Source organism: Acipenser ruthenus, chromosome 8 (genome assembly GCF_902713425.1).
Source record: "Acipenser ruthenus chromosome 8, fAciRut3.2 maternal haplotype, whole genome shotgun sequence".
Taxonomy (NCBI): Eukaryota; Metazoa; Chordata; class Actinopteri; order Acipenseriformes; family Acipenseridae; genus Acipenser; species Acipenser ruthenus.
The window spans coordinates 63,489,691-63,510,497 of record NC_081196.1 but is presented as its reverse complement, the minus strand read 5'-3'; the positions used below and the strand labels follow the sequence as shown (position 1 = coordinate 63,510,497).

The window sequence follows — 20,807 nt, the reverse complement described above, 5'->3', positions numbered from 1 at the left end:
CACGAAGCTGGATGAGCCTGGTCATGTGGAACAAGAAGCTGGATGAGCCTGGTCATGTGGAACACGAAGCTGGATGAGCCTGGTCATGTGGAACACGAAGCTGGATGAGCCTGGTCATGTGGAACACGAAGCTGGATGAGCCTGGTCATGTGGAACACGAAGCTGGATGAGCCTGGTCATGTGGAACACGAAGCTGGATGAGCCTGGTCATGTGGAACACGAAGCTGGATGAGCCTGGTCATGTGGAACACGAAGCTGGATGAGCCTGGTCATGTGGAACACGAAGCTGGATGAGCCTGGTCATGTGGAACACGAAGCTGGATGAGCCTGGTCATGTGGAACACGAAGCTGGATGAGCCTGGTCATGTGGAACACGAAGCTGGATGAGCCTGGTCATGTGGAACACGAAGCTGGATGAGCCTGGTCATGTGGAACACGAAGCTGGATGAGCCTGGTCATGTGGAACACGAAGCTGGATGAGCCTGGTCATGTGGAACAAGAAGCTGGATGAGCCTGGTCATGTGGAACACGAAGCTGGATGAGCCTGGTCATGTGGAACACGAAGCTGGATGAGCCTGGTCATGTGGAACACGAAGCTGGATGAGCCTGGTCATGTGGAACACGAAGCTGGATGAGCCTGGTCATGTGGAACAAGAAGCTGGATGAGCCTGGTCATGTGGAACACGAAGCTGGATGAGCCTGGTCATGTGGAACACGAAGCTGGATGAGCCTGGTCATGTGGAACAAGAAGCTGGGTGAATGAGCATCACATGCAATACTACAACTGCAACGTATGACCAGATTAGGAATGAAAAAGGAGGAGGAAGAGGAGGAGGAGATGTGCTCCCAGTAATTGCATTCAAATGAGATCTACATCATGCAATGACAACATTTAAGAGCAAATGTATTCATGTACTAGAGCAATCCCTTCAGCACACGGGTACAAGTAGCAGGTAAGACCATGCCATCATAGAGTTCCAGTTATCAATGGTCTTGCCACACCCCCTGGAGTGGGTTATTATGCTTAGAAAATGGCTCTATGTTTATTTAATAAAAAGAAAAACATTTCTATCACTGCCTTATTATGCTTAAATCAAGAAAATGACATCAGTAGACCTAGCCAAGCCCAATTTTAAAAACACCATGAGCTTTAATGAAACTTCTTATCATTGATTCTTAACACTGAGCTCAAACAGAAAGGGGATTTGTTTTTTCTTGCCCATGGTCCTGGTTTCATATTTTCTCTAAGAAAGACAGGAATCTAAAATAAATTATTTTAACTATTATCTCGCTCTACAACTTTGACCATTTATAAATGAAGGCTATAGAAACAGATGTGCAGGTGTGTTTCAACACATTGCTGTGCATGTCCTGTGTGCTCAGGATGTGCGGGTGTGTTTCAACACGTTGCTGTACATGTTCTGTGTGCTCAGGATGTGCAGGTGTGTTTCAACACATTGCTGTACATGTCCTGTGTGCTCAGGATGTGCGGGTGTGTGCAGGTGTGTTTCAACACGTTGCTGTGCATGTCCTGTGTGCTCAGGATGTGCAGGTGTGTTTCAACACGTTGCTGTACGTGTCCTGTGTGCTCAGGTGTGTTTCAAAGCACTTCAAGGGTTTCTGCTTTCTGCTATTCTGATTGTGTCACAGCTTTACAGCACATTTGTTTAACAGACAATATGTTTTCAATATTTACAAAATACACTTTTGATATGCAGGTCAGTTTTAGGACTGTTGGATGAATAATGACACGCATGCTTTTTAATTCTGAATTATATTATTATGAAACAAATTACTGAGATATTTTGCTTGCAACTGCTTAAAAAAGAGGGGCAAACTAAACCAGTGACATTAACAATGTTACATTAACAGCAGCTCTGTATCTCAACCCATGGTCAGGTAGAAGCTGTTTTGTAACTTGCTAGTTTTGTAACCTACTGTACAGGACAATGCGTGGCCCATTATCCCTCATATTGTCTGAGCACATGAAGATGTGACGCAGTAATAAGGATCACATGCAGGATCACCGGCTCCCAGGAAAGTGAAACAGAGCATCCAGCACAGAGCGCCATGTGATTTCTTGTTAAATAACTGCAAGTATAAGCCATCCCCAAGGATCAACCTTACAATAATGAATGGATCCTGCAGAGATAATCTGGCTCCAACCCCAAGCTTGACTTGTGAGAGAGAGCTCTGCGGGTCATGTGATCACATTGGGCAGCACAACCTCTGATGCTTTCTATTGTCAGAACTGTAGCCTACTGTACCTACCCATCTTAAAGACCCAGCAAAGACATCACATGTTCCCCTGTGGAGCTCGACCCAATCCAGGCCAATTTTATACAGCGAGTTCGCTAGAAAGATTTTTATCCTGTGAGTGATAATCCTTAAATATAGTCTTAAAAGGAAAGCAAAGTATACATTAACAAAATAAAATCAAGCCCTGTGTCCTGGGTGAATTTACTATTAATATTCTGGTAACATTTTCAGCAAACAAAAAAGCTGTCCCATCCCGGACAAACCCATGCCCTCCCATTACAAGACTTCATTACTGAAGCTAATCAGTGTCTGCGGCCCTGTAGCTCAGCTCCATTGACCTCTGACATGTGAAGGACTTCGGGCTAGCCCCTTTGTAAAAGGGTTCAGCACATGTATTTGCTCTTCTGAAAATGGACAGAGAACATATTCTAATGAAGTGGGGAGAATCGATTAGATTTGTATTTGAAAGAAATACATATTTAAAATGAGTATGCTAGGTCTAGGTTGACTGCCTGTCCAGATGTTTTTCAATAGTGTTCTGGACCTTGGACTTCATTCTAAAGTTATTGAATTTTGAGAAACAGTAGGTGTAATGGCGGTGCAGTTGTCTTGGTTACAGAAGACCCAAGGATGGCAACATGGTAAGAGTGGCCATTAAAATATCTCCAGGCAGCACACATTTAACTGAGGCTTGAAAAGGGTTCAATGTTTAATCCCAATAGTCATACAGTAGTATTTTACTCAACATTTAACTGAGGCTTGAAAAGGGTTCAATGTTTAATCCCAATAGTCATACAGTAGTATTTTACTCAACATTTAACTGAGGCTTGAAAAGGGTTCAGTGTTTAATCCCAATAGTCATACAGTAGTATTTTACTCAACATTTAACTGAGGCTTGAAAAGGGTTCAGTGTTTAATCCCAATAGTCATACAGTAGTATTTTACTCAACATTTAACTGAGGCTTGAAAAGGGTTCAATGTTTAATCCCAATAGTCATACAGTAGTATTTTACTCAACATTTAAATGAGGCTTGAAAAGGGTTCAGTGTTTAATCCCAATAGTCATACAGTAGTATTTTACTCAACATTTAACTGAGGCTTGAAAAGGGTTCAGTGTTTAATCCCAATAGTCATACAGTAGTATTTTACTCAACATTTAACTGAGGCTTGAAAAGGGTTCAATGTTTAATCCCAATAGTCATACAGTAGTATTTTACTCAACATTTAACTGAGGCTTGAAAAGGGTTCAGTGTTTAATCCCAATAGTCATACAGTAGTATTTTACTCAACATTTAACTGAGGCTTGAAAAGGGTTCAGTGTTTAATCCCAATAGTCATACAGTAGTATTTTACTCAACATTTAACTGAGGCTTGAAAAGGGTTCAGTGTTTAATCCCAATAGTCATACAGTAGTATTTTACTCAACATTTAACTGAGGCTTGAAAAGGGTTCAGTGTTTAATCCCAATAGTCATACAGCAGTATTTTACTCAACATTTAACTGAGGCTTGAAAAGGGTTCAGTGTTTAATCCCAATAGTCATACAGTAGTATTTTACTCAACATTTAACTGAGGCTTGAAAAGGGTTCAGTGTTTAATCCCAATAGTCATACAGTAGTATTTTACTCAACATTTAACTGAGGCTTGAAAAGGGTTCAGTGTTTAATCCCAATAGTCATACAGTAGTATTTTACTCAACATTTAACTGAGGCTTGAAAAGGGTTCAGTGTTTAATCCCAATAGTCATACAGTAGTATTTTACTCAACATTTAACTGAGGCTTGAAAAGGGTTCAGTGTTTAATCCCAATAGTCATACAGTAGTATTTTACTCAACATTTAACTGAGGCTTGAAAAGGGTTCAGTGTTTAATCCCAATAGTCATACAGTAGTATTTTACTCAACATTTAACTGAGGCTTGAAAAGGGTTCAGTGTTTAATCCCAATAGTCATACAGTAGTATTTTACTCAACATTTAACTGAGGCTTGAAAAGGGTTCAATGTTTAATCCCAATAGTCATACAGTAGTATTTTACTCAACATTTAACTGAGGCTTGAAAAGGGTTCAGTGTTTAATCCCAATAGTCATACAGTAGTATTTTACTCAACATTTAACTGAGGCTTGAAAAGGGTTCAGTGTTTAATCCCAATAGTCATACAGCAGTATTTTACTCAACATTTAACTGAGGCTTGAAAAGGGTTCAATGTTTAATCCCAATAGTCATACAGCAGTATTTTACTCAACATTTAACTGAGGCTTGAAAAGGGTTCAGTGTTTAATCCCAATAGTCATACAGTAGTATTTTACTCAACATTTAACTGAGGCTTGAAAAGGGTTCAATATTTAATCCCAATAGTCATACAGTAGTATTTTACTCAACGTTTAACTGGAATCTCCTGAGCTTCACATCTTTTCAGCCATTTATACAGTAGCATCTTTGAATTGTATAGTCTGTATGTGACATTTCTAAATACAAAGGTCAAATATAAAACTGGTCATTAAGGCTATCAAATCTGTTTTGAAAATGTGTATGATGGTTTAAGAGGTAAACAATTAATAATCTATACATTTTAAATGTAAAGCCTTGTTTATCATAAATGAAATAGATTTGTTTAAATGGTTTATTATCATGATGCATGTACTGCGTTCTGCACAGAGAAATAAGGAAATGTCATACTCTAGGATGGAATGGGTTTACATACAGTAAAGTACTACGTTTTCAAACTAACTTCATGCAAGCACCATCTGACTACTGTACCATAGAGTACTGTGATTATTCTTAAACTGACTAGGAAATATGCTTACAATTTTAAACCACATTAAGCCATCATAAAACACTGAGGTTTTCATGTGGAACTGTATAAACCAGACCTGAATGACTGGAGCCTCAAAACTATGTATGTGAACTTTGGCACCATTGGCTAATTAAAAGTAAAAGAAATATGAACTGGAACGGAGCCATGGGAAGGGAGAGAGTGCTAACAATTTGAACATCAAGCTTACGTTGGGGAAAAAACAGTAAAAATACAACCTTTGGGATTATAACTGGTGTCAATGGGTACCACTGCTAGTCTCACTACCAGGATCCACCAAGGTCAAAACACTACTGTTGACAGCAAGAAGAATGTAAGCAACGTTTTCTCACTGACTTTTATGACCAGCATCGACCTGGTCTGAATAATCCTGCAAAAGGTATTAAGCATTGGCATAGAAAAATAATGAATTCTGCTGATCATGTGTATTGTTGCACAAAGATCATCACAGCAAGAAATAATGAACATGCTTAAATAAGGATGGATGTCAAGAACGCCTGGATTTTGATGAAAAAGATGGAATAGTCCCACATTGTGAACGGTAAAGCTGTATACAAAGTGAAGTCTGAGGTGTAACTAGCACTCCACTCAGAATACTAAGGCTGAATCCAATGTGTGTTATCTGGAATGCTAGCATTCAGAACACTGTTTCCAATATTCCAGATACCTGCTTTACAGGAGTACTAGTGTGCTTTGAACTGTACTGACTGCCATTTAGTCACGCAAATGGAATATATAATAGTACATTCGCTTTAAACAGTAGCTTCGTAATTCAATTACTAAATAATGTAAAAATAATGTGATATCTTGTAATAATTGTAAATCGCCCTGGCTAATGGCGTCTGCTAAGAAATTAATAATAATAATAATAATAATAATAATAATAATAATAAATAATGTCGGGGTAATATTCAGTTTATTTTTCATCAATATTCCAGGGGCAAATTCCATGTGGTTACTGTCATCTTTTACAAATGCTGTGTGTTTATTGATTTATTTATTTTAAGCACCCACCCACCTCCTAAAAGAGCTCAAATATATATAAATAACTTTGAAGACAGTGGTTATCAACCAGACCCTCAAGTGCTGCCAGCTTAGCATTGCAGTCTGGTACTGAAGCCAGACCAGGGACAGCGTGGAGGGTGCAAGGGACGTAACTGCACCCGGGCCCAGCCCTTTCTGAGCACACTTTAATGACAAAAACACTAAACGCAAAACGGATACATGCGTCGTCTAATCTACTGGGATTAGAAAAAGAAACCGTAGCAAGGTAGTATTGGCGGACTGTCAATCAAAACACAAATTTGCAAATCACAGCTGACAGATTGTCTACCTGGAGACAGGACACAGAGCGAGCGCTCTGGCGATGGGTCAGTGTTAAGGTCGTGATTGCTGTGCTGGAAAATCATGTGATCCTAACTATCTAACAGATGGTAAAATTTCAGTATTAAAAAAATGGCATGGTTTTAGGATATTTATTTGTTAAGTTTAGAATATTGTTTTTTATTACGAGTTGTAACGAATGCATTTGTACTGTGGGCACTGACAGATACCATAGACTCTAAAACACTGCACCGGTAAATCCAAGAGCCGGCACTGACAGATACCATAGACTCTAAAACACTGCACCGGTAAATCCAAGAGCCGGCACCGACATAGACCATAGACTCTAAAACACTGCACCGGTAAATCCAAGAGCCGACACTGACATAGACCATAGACTCTAAAACACTGCACCGGTAAATCCAAGAGCCGGCACCGACAGATACCATAGACTCTAAAACACTGCACCGGTAAATCCAAGAGCCGGCACTGACATAGACCATAGACTCTAAAACACTGCACCGGTAAATCCAAGAGCCGGCACCGACATAGACCATAGACTCTAAAACACTGCACCGGTAAATCCAAGAGCCGGCACTGACAGATACCATAGACTCTAAAACACTGCACCGGTAAATCCAAGAGCCGGCACCGACATAGACCACAGACACTAAAACATTGCACCGGTAAATCCAAGAGCCGGCGCTGACATAGACCACAGACTCTAAAACACTGCAGTTACACTCAAGAGACATCCGCTGGCATGTGCTGTTGCGAAAAATAATGCATGTACTAGAAATCACTTCATGTTTAAAGTAAACATTTAGTTCCTGGTTAAAACAAAAGGCTGTTGGGAGGAATTTGAGAATCAGGGTGAAAACACACTAAGATATTCATCTAACCCATGTTGCTTCCATTAGTGCCTTCTAACCCTATTCTGTATGCCAAGTTTGAAGATGTAACTCTGCTCATGTATTCCATTAAAATGTCATAACCCTTAAATTAAACTGCCATCTTCCGCAAAAGGAAACAATTTGAGGTTTAGGACATGAAAGCCAGACTGAATTGAATTCACTTCAATTCATGTTCCCCCCGTTCCCCCCCCCCCCCCCCCCTCAGTTAAGGCATGAAAGTGTAAGAGCTGGGTCAATCCATCCGTCAGCTCATCTTTACTGTGTAGCTGTTCTTTATGCATCCGTCAGCTCATCTTTACTGTGTAGCTGTTCTTTATGCATCCGTCAGCTCATCTCTACTGTGTAGCTGTTCTTTATGCGCCCATCAGCTCATCTTTACTGTGTAGCTGTTCTTTATGCATCCGTCAGCTCATCTTTACTGTGTAGCTGTTCTTTATGCATCCGTCAGCTCATCTCTACTGTGTAGCTGTTCTTTATGCACCCGTCAGCTCATCTCTACTGTGTAGCTGTTCTTTATGCACCCGTCAGCTCATCTTTACTGTGTAGCTGTTCTTTATGCATCCGTCAGCTCATCTCTACTGTGTAGCTGTTCTTTATCCATCCGTCAGCTCATCTTTACTGTGTAGCTGTTCTTTATGCATCCGTCAGCTCATCTTTACTGTGTAGCTGTTCTTTATGCATCCGTCAGCTCATCTCTACTGTGTAGCTGTTCTTTATGCACCCGTCAGCTCATCTTTACTGTGTAGCTGTTCTTTATGCACCCGTCAGCTCATCTTTACTGTGTAGCTGTTCTTTATGCACCCGTCAGCTCATCTCTACTGTGTAGCTGTTCTTTATGCACCCGTCAGCTCATCTTTACTGTGTAGCTGTTCTTTATGCACCCGTCAGCTCATCTTTACTGTGTAGCTGTTCTTTATGCACCCGTCAGCTCATCTCTACTGTGTAGCTGTTCTTTATGCACCCGTCAGCTCATCTCTACTGTGTAGCTGTTCTTTATGCATCCGTCAGCTCATCTCTACTGTGTAGCTGTTCTTTATGCATCTGTCAGCTCATCTTTACTGTGTAGCTGTTCTTTATGCATCTGTCAGCTCATCTTTACTGTGTAGCTGTTCTTTATGCATCCGTCAGCTCATCTTTACTGTGTAGCTGTTCTTTATGCATCCGTCAGCTCATCTTTACTGTGTAGCTGTTCTTTATGCACCCGTCAGCTCATCTTTACTGTGTAGCTGTTCTTTATGCATCCGTCAGCTCATCTTTACTGTGTAGCTGTTCTTTATGCATCCGTCAGCTCATCTTTACTGTGTAGCTGTTCTTTATGCATCCGTCAGCTCATCTTTACTGTGTAGCTGTTCTTTATGCATCCGTCAGCTCATCTCTACTGTGTAGCTGTTCTTTATGCATCTGTCAGCTCATCTTTACTGTGTAGCTGTTCTTTATGCATCCATCAGATCATCTGCCTCTCTCTAATGTCCTCTGTGAGTCTGTCTGCATAAATTAGTGTCATTTTGTGCTAGATTTCAGGGCACCCCACCCACAATTATTTGTTCACATCAGTTGACAAGAGTTGGGACCCCTACCAGCATTAGATTGATGTCATGTGGTGTCAAAGTTAAAGTAATCAGACTCTACACAGATTAGATCTAACAGCGCATGCAAAATAAGTTTTTATTATTATTATTTTTTAAATATGTCTTTGTATACTAAAATAGCTTGTATTTGGGGGATAAATGTTTGTACTTTTTAATGTAGCTTTTTCAATGAATTCCCGTCTTTGTTTTAGAGATGTTTATGATCAGGAAAACAAATGTGAATATAATGCTGTGGGAATTAGTGTGCTGTGTACGGGCTGCATGGTATATACAAAATGCTTCGCATACAGTTTCTAGAATATGTACTGTGGTATTTTTTGATAGGGTAGTATGCTAGTTGCACGCATTATACAAGGCTGCTCATAGTTTTTATACGATGAAATTACTGCAGAAAAAAGGGACTGCAGAAAAATTTAACAATCATACAAAAAAAGACGATAGTAAGCATGTTTGCTTTCATTGGCTAGTTCACTAGGAAATAAAAAAGTTATATTTCAAAGCACAGCAAGGTTAACAAAAGTCCTCTTCGCTGCTACTTACCTGGTATGATAGGGGCTGGTTACACCAACATTTGTGTTAGAAAACCCTTTAATGAAAAACAAATCAAACAAGCGTACCATACAGTAAATCACCTCACTGTATACGCTAAGCCTAGCGACTGCAGCACACGACTGCCGATTCCTAGCACTGACATTCCTCAGGAATGTTCTAGCCAGTACTACAGTACTGCTGTATTATAAAAACCTACCTTTTAAAAGTGAAATCAAAAACGGAAAACTGCATGTATAATAGGCCCTGCATGTTTTCAGTCGTATTTCGTGAAGAGTCTACAAATTCTTATTTTTATTTATTGCATCCGTTACTGCCGTCTATTTCCTGTTCGATATTGGATTAGGACATTGGTCACCTCTCCAGCCAATGACAGGCTACGTTTCAGCAGGATGCACCATGGGCTGCAATCTGAAGGAACGCTTTTAATTGAAGTTTATTCACAGGTAAATGAGATGCTCGAGGTGGATACATGGCACAATCATTATATACACATTTCCGAATGACTACAGTGTGCACACATACATTTGTGAAGGTAATTAAAAGACACATAATGAAGACACTAAAATGACACATTAGCGGGCTGTGTTAGGACAGTAGAATATTTTAAGGAATACTGATCCTGTCAATCAAAAAAGGTTGTTCTAAAGAAACACTGCTATTACCATCAAAGAAATATGTAAAATACAACTCATGTGTTGCACATTATCTCCACTATACAACAAACTAATATCAAGAGCACAGCACATGTTTATTAGAGTCTACCACAGTGCCAGGCTAAATGCCACGTGTTACATGTTGCACTGCTTACTTACAATAGGAACATTTACATGACGTTAGTAAACACAAAAATATATATATATTTTTTTTTGTTGGTTTTTTAAACGAATTAAAAGAAAACCTATTTTCTCCAAGACACAGTGCTATTCTAGCCAACTGCACATGTGTCTTACAGGATTATTAGCCAACTATGTTTAAAGTAATAAATAATATTTAGTGCGGTTAAAACAGAAGTTGTCGATCGTATGGTTCTTGTCTGGTTTTTGCTTCTCAGATTAATTTCCTTTTCCATTGGGAGATACTCTCACAGTGCTCAGTTAAGTAGTCCTGCGAGTTCCTTTTCCACTGGGAGATACTCTCTCAGTGCTCAGTTAAGTAGTCCGGCGAGTTCCTTTTCCACTGGGAGATACTCTCTCAGTGCCCAGTTAAGTAGTCCTGTGTGGAATCCGAAGCGAAGGAATCGGCGTCCTCATTGTCCGAGTCCTCGCTACTGTCGTCTGCAGCCGGCTCCCCGCTCAGTGCGATGCGTGCGTAGTCATCGGTGTCGATGGACTTGCAGAAATGAATGGCGTACTTCAGCTTCTCCTCCAGCACCTGCTTACAGGAGTACCTGGGCAACTTCAACAGGAAGAAGCACGTGTAGGACTCTGGCAGGAAGTGATCAGGAGGGTTGTATTTATCCAGCACCTGGAAAGAGAGACAGGAGGTTTACATGCTTTCTTTACAGGTGCTTATTTTTTTCTCTCTAGATTTTACTTTAGATATTTTTATCACACCGTACACTCTGATCACACACAGTGGTACATCCTGCAATCTGTGAATTGGTGATTTCAAAACAAAATATTTTGTTTTACATTTACCAAGTATGAATCAGATGTAAATGCAATAGCTCCCTATCACACCCTGTTATAACTCAATAAAACCCAACCTGTCCCCATTTTAAACAAGGTTTCCAGGCGCGCATCTAAAACATGAAACCACAAGGGCATGACAACACCTTGGCCATTTTAGAAACCCCTCTGGACAGACTGCAGCACAGAGGAAAGAGGACTAACCTGAACAACAAAGTCTCGCCCCCGGAAGTCTGCGATTGTCCTGGGCAGCCTGGTCCTGCCCCAGACGAACCTCAGAAACAGGGACCTCTCAGTGTTGGAGAAAGACTCCATCACTTCCCAGAACCACTGGATCAAATGAGCAGTGGGCTCAACACCCTTGTACGTAGCAACAGACTTCAAGAGATGTAGAGGGATGTCCGGGCTGCCACACACCTGAAATCATTGAACAGCATAAAGTATCAAGCATCCTTTTCAGCAGCGAGACAGTAATATATAAGACTCCCACTGCATAGTGCTTTGATCCATTCCTGGTTTTACTACACCAGAGCTGGATACCAATACACTGTGGCTAATCAAGTATTAAAACCTGGAATGAGTGAAACTGCTATGCAATAGGAGTTTTTATTTCCATCCCTTTAATACCAAGCAGGACATACTGAAGCAAAGCAACCAAAAAGGAAAACAATTAAAACAAGAGAGACATGGGGACTGGACATACCATTGTTTCCAGCTCATATCCGGTGAAGAGGGAAAGAAGAGGCACAGGAACAACGCGGGCCATTCCCTCTCGGACTGCAGAGACCTGCTCATCAAACTCCCGGAGCCTGCAACAGATACACACGGACTCTTGGCGTACATTGAGACATTAGTCCAATGGAGGAGAATCCAGAGCAATTTAAATGGAATGGCTGGCATTCATATTAAGATACACTGGGATTCGGTCTGCTTTTGTGCCAATTTTTCAAGTAAGTCACCAGCTTAAGTAAGAATTCACAAATAATATTTTATCTATTGAGGGGTTACCTTGCATTGAAGTCACATGCATCTGCGACCATAAAAAGAAGAAATTACAAAAAAAAAGTCTGAATTTCGGTAGATCTGAATACAGTTTGGAGAAAACACTGCTAACCCTGTTTTCTAAGTGTTAATTTGAGCTCATTTTCTTTAACCTCTATGGTTGCTAACATACAGTAGTACACAAGATGACAGTGTACTGGTCTGTCCTTCCTCCCTCGCAAGAATGCAGCGGTTCAAAGCGCTAAATTAAAACCAAAAACTGTATGCAAGCGTTTTTTTTTTTTTTTGGAAGAATGTAACGTCCACTTACCTGTAATGCACTGCTAATCTCACATACTCTCCACGGTTCCCCAGTGTTACTGTTTGAAGGATGCAACGGCCACTTACCTGTAATGCACTGCTAATCTCACATACTCTCCACGGTTCCCCAGTGTAATGTGCGAGTGCTTGGAGCTCAGCTGAACGTCTTGTCCACTAGAGTTTGGCACAGTGAACGGAAGGGTCATGGCTTCAAATTCTTCAGCAGTCGCCTCGTTGTCTCGGATGTACATGAGCCCGGGAATAAAATCTTTATCAACCTATAGCAGACAAAACGTTGTGCTGTTAAGCATCATTCTCGATGACAAACAATACCAATGCCATTCACCCACCACCACTGCTGGAAACACAAAATGAGATCTAGCAAGTCCATGATTATGGCAAGCATCCACCACATGCACATGTACAGACACACCTCCATGTACCCCAGAGAATGGGTTTCATTACCATGGAATAAGCACCTCTACAGAGATGTAAACATTTAGGTGCGACAGACAGGCAGCCAGCCCCGCTATACCCCCACATTCTGATAGCATCAATCGCTGACACATTTGGATTAGCGGTTCTCTAGATGTAACTAGAACTCTATAAGTGTGATCTGCACATGTACGGCCACCTCTGTACACTCCCAGCAGGGATAATGAGAAGCCTTTTTATCTTTACCTGCTGATCTGCTTTGTTACAGGAGGCTGACTGATGAATTGTATAGTGTTTCTAACCTATTCTAAAATGGTTATCCACACTGAACCGGGCTGAGGAAATCAGTTTTAACATTCGGATGCAGGGGGGGATAATAAAACTGAACTTTTAAAAAGTCGCAGCTATTTTCGAAGTCTGATCTGTGGTTGAAACTGTTGAGAAGCTGTAAGGAAGCTGCTAAGAAACTGAACATAGTTTCCATTTTCCAAGCCACATGTAGGAATAACTTCACCAGTTAACCTTTCAGATATCTCTGGGCAACAATGTTCAACAATGCAGTCTCTGTAGTGAATGAAGTCCTTAGCTGGCCCTGGTAATTAATCAAACATCTCCTGACATTATCAAGCTCATGATTAAAATGTGAGCCGAAAAAAAATAAATAAATAAATCAAACTGACACACAAATGAAACGTAGATCACTCTGAAATAGACATGGATTATTTTTAAATTACAGATGAATCGTTTTATTAAAAAAAAACAATTACAACTACCCATTTATTGCTGGAAATGAAAATGTATTGCACATCAGTGTCATGTTCATAAAAAGCATGGGTTTGAACACTTTATTTTTTTTAATTATATATAAAACAGTGATTAACATTTTTCCAGATTTAACAACCTGCCATCTGAAACTGAAGTGAAATCAGCAGAGACCTATGATACAAATTAAAGTTTGCAAACAGCCATGACTAAGTGTACAGTCAAATAACAAGTCTTCCACACTACTATGTGCACACTAGACCTGATTGGGAATACAGTGAATCTGCTGCAGTGTTTCCTGGTTTCTGCTGTTGCTGTCTAACTGGCAGAAGTGTGTACGGCAGCTTCTAAACGAGTCCAAGGTGAAGCGGTTTCCCACTAGAAGTCTGCAACTGCAATCCCTCTCTATTTGCATCTGACTAAAGCTCTTTCACATTTCTGAATAGCAATCAGATTAAATTATGAAAAGCTGCAGCCACTGTGTCATGGTAAACACAAGGAAGTAAACACTGGAAACACTGTATGAATATGCCTTTGTGATTCCGACCAGTATGGTCCAGAATGGTGCAAGCCAGTGTTTGTTGGAGTGGAGCTTAGAAGAGGAGTTTAAAAGAGTGTTTAGTACTCGCCTCACTGAGGTCAGCAATAGTGAGGCTCATCCCTGCCAGCTGCTTCCAGACAGGTTCAGCCAGGCTGAGACTCAAAGGACTGCCTGTGCGGATGGCAATGCCGAGCAGAACACCTAGCAAAACAAGAAAGAAATCCATTAGAAATATTAGGTATGCCGCACCAGTGTCATTAAATGTATGTACGTGTGTAAGAATGCCTTGTGCAAGAACTGGTCCATAACGCACTGTCGAAGACCTGTAGCTGCAATGCGTTTGGTTTGACCTGAAACTGTCTCCTTTTTAAAAAATTGTATTCAGCTCTGGCTTGGCATTTTTCTACTTTTCTTAATTTGTATTAAATGTACGCAGCGCTCAGCAGTGCTGTTGTGACTTACCCAGAAAGCGGAACATGTTCATGTGAAGAGGAGACTTGGCTGTGGGGTTCAGCAGGAAGCAGTCCCGGTTGGCTCCAGACTCATCCCTGCCGTTGGGAGTGACGATCAGCAGAGGAGTCAGGCCATTCTGCAGCTCCTCGCACATCTCTGCAATGGACTCACTGTAGCCTCCTCCGCAGTCATCCACAGACTCCCCTAGGGAAGCACCAACCATCTCATTGACAGTCCATCTAATGGTTTATATAATTATAAACAAACAGGTGCAGGATTGCCTTCCACACTTTTTTGGTGTTTTACTTCTTAGCTAATGTGCATATTGAAATGCTGTGTTTTTTGTATGCCACATCGGAGTGACAAAGTGGCTGATTTGATCAGCCTACAACCCTGTGAGGAGTGTTTCAGAGCACTAGACTGTAGCAGGGAATCAGCGTGGATAGTATCAAGCCCTTATTGTAAAGGCTGATCCCTGGATAACCACGGAGAGGTGACTGATGCAAACCAAGTATATGGAAAACTACAAAGCAGTATGTAATTCAATATGTGAACATAACATTATTCAGCAGGTTTCATTCAACTTTATGAAGCAAAATGAGTTAATTCTATAGGGTAATGCAAAACGTTTGGCCATAGCTGTATACTGGCTAAGATTTAGCAAGATAATTACTGGATACAGTTACAAAAAACTAGCAACAAGAAACTTAGATAAATGTTTGTTCAGGTAACAGTTTTATAACATTAATTAAAAATGATTTTCACCCAATAAAAATACGCATGTAACTTCAACAGCTGTATTGTGCTCTGGAGAGCATTGGGAACTTAAGTCATTAAATATGGAATAAATAATCCAGCGGAGCGGCTCAACATACCCACAAACTTGACTTTCCAGACGCGGTGAGGAAGGAGGAGGCTGTCCGGACTGAAGGAGCCCATCTTGGCACACATTTGTCCGAAGACGGACTTTGTGCCATCGGGACCAGCTAAGCCCCCTTTACTTCTGGAGCGCTTCACCTGGGGAACATGCATGCAGGCACACGAGTTGTGAGGGCATGCAGGCACGGTCAAGCACTTTGCATGTTTGTAAACAAAGACCTAGATTATTTGTATAGCTCTGGGGCATGGTGCAGTGGTCTTTAATAAAAAAAAGTACCTATAGTTCAGGAACTTCTGGCACAGCTTAAAATGATAACATCAACTAGCAAATGAATTGCAGTCCTGGGAGGACAAGGATACAAAGCTTCCACACAAGGATAAGCCCCTTCAGCATTGTCAAAGAAATCACATGTACAGCACAACCAGAACCTACAGCTAAAAACCCAGTGAAAGCTGCATCAGCAGAGAGAGAGAGAACATCAGAAATCACGGAGATAAGACGTGCCAGCGCTCCCAGGCAAGTGCCCACATTCACAGACAACTGTGTCTTAAATATACTGTCGTTAAAGAATTTCAGGAACCATTCCAAAACCCCTGTGTGCTTCACTGACCAGGCCAGTCAGGACAGGACAACACCATTCAACACAGATTCATCATATATTGGAAATAATCACCTGTCATATAGTAAGCTGGCGGTACACAGTATAAACTTTAGAAGAAACCGAAACAGTTTATGAATTAAACTCCTTGGGCCATATTTTCAAAGCTTTTACACCAGTTTTAATTAAGTCCTATTTCTTCGAAAGGTGTAAAAAGCCTGTTAATTTTACAGCACAATATATTTATTGCAAGCTGTTTAAAGCACTCAAGGGGTTTTGTTTTTCTTTGGCTAACATGAACGTGATTTGTTCTGCTTTCCAGAAATAGTTCATTAAAGATTGCAGAAACACTCTGCAAATACAGCCCATGGCTTCCAACAGTACCTGTATTCTGTTCAGCTCAACAACTGGTCCATGCTGCCGATCTCTCACCATGGTTGCCTGGACGACCTTACGGAATGCAGCTTCCTATATGATAGAGACCAGGGGTCACGGAATCAGTATTCCAACATCTTTATATATATATATATATATATATATATATATATATATATATATATATATAATGATGCCCAAAACTAACCCCAATATTCCCACAGAGAATGTGGATACTTATGTACTATATATGACAATTCTCCTCAACATCTGTATATTTCAATTACACTAACAAGTGTCAATAAAACGTTCATTTTGAAATTCTGAAAAAAAAGCGAAAGAAAATATATATTCCAGTTGGCAGCCTCATTGTTTTGTTTGTTCTTTTAAAGTTTGTTTTTAACAATAAAATTAGGCACTACACGGAAGAAGAGAGTTTGTTTTCAACAGTTAATTTAAAAAAAGAATTCAAAACTAGATGATTTCCACTTGATAAAACTTTCTGAAGACACACAAGTAAAGCAGTTCACAAGCGATCGGTCCGCGCACCTTGCCCTGTGAGATCAGTATCCCACGTAGTGTATGAAAGCCGACGGAAGGCCCTTGGCCAGCCTCGTCCAGCCGTCCCTCCAGGTGGAACATGGGGATGCACGGGCAGAAGAGCTCCGAGATGTGGTGCAGCAGCAGCAGCCTGTTCCTCAGTGCAAGGATTGGGATCTCCTGGAGATGGTTGTACTCCATGGGAACCTGGAAGTGTGTTTTTATTTTTTTTTTAGGTTATACATTGCTCTAGAATTGCTTTTCATTTGACAAAAAAATATTAGGTAAGACGTGCCTTTTGGCTGTGTAGCTCACTTTTACACCTGTAGGTGCATATTAACATACTGTAGCTGAGCAGTGCGGAGCGCCTGAGCAGTGCGGAGTACCTGAGCAGGGAGCTTCCCAGCGTTGGCAGGTTTGCTGGTGGACCAGGCTAGAGTGTGGGCCGAGCCACAGGCCACACGGTTAATCATCTTCCCCTGCAGGGCTGCCACGAGGCGGGGGCGCTGGATAGCGTTGGTGGTTCCATCTCCAAGCTGTCCCTCATCATTGTCCCCCCAAGTGTAAACTTCTCCTGATATAAATAAGACAATGCAGAGGCTTCTCTTAAAGAACAATGCATTTTTATTGAAAATTAAACTAGCAAGGACATCGAAATTCTGTTAAAAAAAATAAATAAACTAATATAAAAAAGTATTATGCCAAATAACATGTTCATTGTTTCACACAGGAGCATTAACATACAGAAATAGATCATAAATCCTGTGTTTCACCTGAATCCAAACTATCATTTAAACTGTAGTACGTAACCCTAAACAGAACATCCTATCATATTGGGTACTGTACTTTGTACATTGAATACGTTCAGGCTTTCGAACAGGAAAGAATACATTCTGCAGGGATAATGAGAAGGACGCCACGCAGATTAAACCTCCTGAAAGAGGATTCGGGACATTTAACTGACTGACTTGAGTGCTAAAGTAACCTGAAAACAATCTTCACAACACACCCATATTAAAATAGAAGCATGCTCTTGTTATTTTGTTAGTATTGAAGTCAATTGTAAAATAGTCTGGGGGTTAAAATACAAAGACAGGAAACACACATCTAGTCTTATTCAGGATAGGTCTGACTGATCAAAGAGACTGAAAAGGACTGACGCATGCGATTCAGTCACACACTGTGGATTAATTACCCCAGATCCCACAGCATTCCATTACACATACTATAACCCAGAGGGAACACATGATAATGCTCAGTGCTTGTGCATTGTAGCGTGCACATGCCCTACCATCCTCCGTGCAGCATACACAGTGAAGAGACCCTGTGGCGATAGCAATGACTTTCTTCCCTTGCAGTCCTTGGACCTGTCGCGGTCTCCTCACATGGTCATCAGAGCCATGGCCCAGCCTGTGGTAGTCTCCTTTGCCCCTGCGCGAGATTAAAAATGCAAGACTGTGGAAGAATGCAGCAGAATGGAAACTGCTGTCAGGCCCCTATCGCAGTCTTATCTGGCCTTTCAGGCTGAAGCTATTGCACAGACACCATTGCTTCCTGAATGGGTTGCTGGGATTTGGAGAGGTATGCCATCAGGGCAGATGAGAGGCAGTTTAATTTAATGCATGTTAACTAGATTGCCTTCCACTGAAGTGGATCCAACCCTCCCAAATAGTAGTAAAAACAACAGTAACAAATACAATCTGGAATTACAATATGACCCTTTACAACAGCTGAACACCACTGCCCTAAGGAAGTTTAAAAGCACATACTGACCTATTTCACACGTGTGTGTCAAATGCACTCTCCTTTGAAGGACATGCTTACTTCTCAATGGACCAACCTACAGCATGTACTGAATCCCTTACACATCATAAGCCCTCAAGGACTCACTACATTAGCACAGTGTACTAGAGCAGATCCCAAACTTGAGGCCCACCTGTTCAGCTGCATTAGGCTTTGAGCCCCACTATTAGCACTTGAAAAAATAAGTTTTGTTTTGTTTTTTTGTTTTTTTTTTCATTAGTATTTTAATTGTAGCTTCTTTGTTATATATTCAAAAAAGAACGTGGCTGCTCGCGGCCCACGTGGGTCTGCGTCGAGTCGCACAGTTTGGGAACCCCTGCACTAGAGTACTGAATGAAAGATTCTAGCTGCTCATTCGGATTCCACATACCATGTATACACAGCTCCAGAATTGGCAAGAGCTACAGAAAACTGAGACCCACATTCCACCTTTACAACTCCAACGCCAGTGAGAGAGTCGATCTGCACAAAACAAGGAGAGGGTTAAGAAGTCTTGTGATCTGAAAGCACAAAGCCCCCTCAGGAGGACTCCATCACTTAATCAATGCAATTCATCTTTACTGCTTCATGCAGCCACGTCTCCATTCAGAATTGACTTTACTCTGCAAGAGCCATCACACTGGCCTAGAGAAAACGATCAGACGTTTACAGCCACATCCAAGAGAGGCACGGATTAAAGCTCTTTTTGCTTCAGCCAAACTAATTAAACCTGCCTTTCTGATTAGGAAAGGCTGTCGCACTTTTCATAAAGGACACGATTAGACAGTTGTGATTGACTGAATTGACTCAGTGTTGTCCAGTATCATTAATAACATGGATTAAGATACATAGTAAAATGATTCTAGTTGCTTCCACTGGTGAGATTAGAATGATCCCTCATACCTTCATCGGGACCTTGCAGCCGTCGCTGCCTCCCCGCCCCAGCTTGCCGTAGTCTCCATCTCCCCAAGACCAGACAGTGTCATCGTCCGTCAGACAGAGGGTCTGTGCATCTCCACTGCCACAGGCCACATGGACCACACGGTGGCCCTGCAGAGCCTCCACCTGCAGAAACACGGGACTGTCACTGTGTCCATGTCAGCAACGCCCACAATACCATTCATCACCATCTAGCAGTAACTTGAACAGCATTTTTAAAATATAAACCAATACATTCTCATAGCTGCTCAGAGTCTGCCGATTGTGTGTTCTTCAGAATCAGCATGTTCGGATTCCTACAGCCTGTATGCAGCAGAGCTAACATCCAAGCACACAGCAGAGGCCCTGGGCTCCTCTGTGAAACATACCGGTTTGGGTTTGAGCTGGTCCTCACTGTCCCCGTGGCCCAGGCGCCCGTAGCGTCCCTTTCCCCAGGTATACAGCTCCCCAGTGGCTGTGATGCAGGCACTGTGTGCTCCTCCCGCAGCAACATCAATCACCTCAATACCACGCATGGACTCGATCACGCGAGGCCGGTCACAGGGGCTGAGGGGGAAGCAGAGCAGACTCACTGTACTGAAACACATTCATTTCATTTATTATTTCGTCAGTAGTCTTTGTTCCTTGTCAACACCTGTGAGAATTAGGAGTTGATACCCTCTTTATTTCTGTATGCGACAGGCTTAAAGAAATGAGAATTGTTGCACTGGCTATTATAAAATGTCCACCCCCCTTCACAGAAAATAATGGCACTAAATGAGAATACGAATAAGCATAATCCTGCTTTATTACATATGATCTGTGTGACAAAGTGGCAGGTGCTTTTTGTACCTGATCTTCCTGTTCTTACCTCCTGTTCCCATGGCCAAGTTTGCCGTCCTCGGCTTCCCCCCAGGAATACACCTCTCCTTCGGATGACAATGCCAGGCAATGCTTGCCGCCGGAGTTCACCGCCACCTTCTTTATGAAGACGTGCTGGATGGACTCGAGCAGGGTGGGTGTGGACACCGACTCTGTGCCTCCAATCCCCAGCCTCCCACCGGCCCCATAGCCTGTTGCATAGAGCTGGACAGCATCAAAAACACAAGTGAGCAAGGTTACAAGAAAACAAAGGCCGGGGAATA

The 20,807-nt window shown here is 41.6% G+C and overlaps 1 protein-coding gene across 5 annotated transcripts in view; it reads right to left on the bottom strand.

The window, feature by feature from the left end:
* Positions 1 to 9,857: 9,857 nt before the first annotated feature.
* LOC117405886 (E3 ubiquitin-protein ligase HERC2) overlaps positions 9,858 to 20,807 on the bottom strand; it is a 71,407-nt gene continuing 60,457 nt past the window's right edge. For 4 of the 5 annotated variants that reach the window (XM_059029469.1, XM_059029471.1, XM_059029472.1 and 1 more), the window contains exons 79-93: positions 20,534 to 20,748; positions 20,052 to 20,229; positions 19,648 to 19,809; positions 19,136 to 19,227; positions 18,254 to 18,393; positions 17,349 to 17,536; positions 16,972 to 17,169; positions 16,432 to 16,515; positions 15,445 to 15,586; positions 14,579 to 14,773; positions 14,205 to 14,317; positions 12,466 to 12,656; positions 11,780 to 11,885; positions 11,281 to 11,493; positions 9,858 to 10,912 (exon numbers count right to left, since the gene is read on the bottom strand). In XM_059029469.1, coding sequence (XP_058885452.1) covers positions 10,640 to 10,912; positions 11,281 to 11,493; positions 11,780 to 11,885; positions 12,466 to 12,656; positions 14,205 to 14,317; positions 14,579 to 14,773; positions 15,445 to 15,586; positions 16,432 to 16,515; positions 16,972 to 17,169; positions 17,349 to 17,536; positions 18,254 to 18,393; positions 19,136 to 19,227; positions 19,648 to 19,809; positions 20,052 to 20,229; positions 20,534 to 20,748 — 2,490 coding nt within the window. In that variant the 3' untranslated portion in view covers positions 9,858 to 10,639. Of the gene's footprint in view, positions 10,913 to 11,280; positions 11,494 to 11,779; positions 11,886 to 12,388; positions 12,657 to 14,204; positions 14,318 to 14,578; positions 14,774 to 15,444; positions 15,587 to 16,431; positions 16,516 to 16,971; positions 17,170 to 17,348; positions 17,537 to 18,253; positions 18,394 to 19,135; positions 19,228 to 19,647; positions 19,810 to 20,051; positions 20,230 to 20,533; positions 20,749 to 20,807 lie in introns of those variants that run through there. The other variant, XR_009329431.1, reaches the window with a different exon arrangement.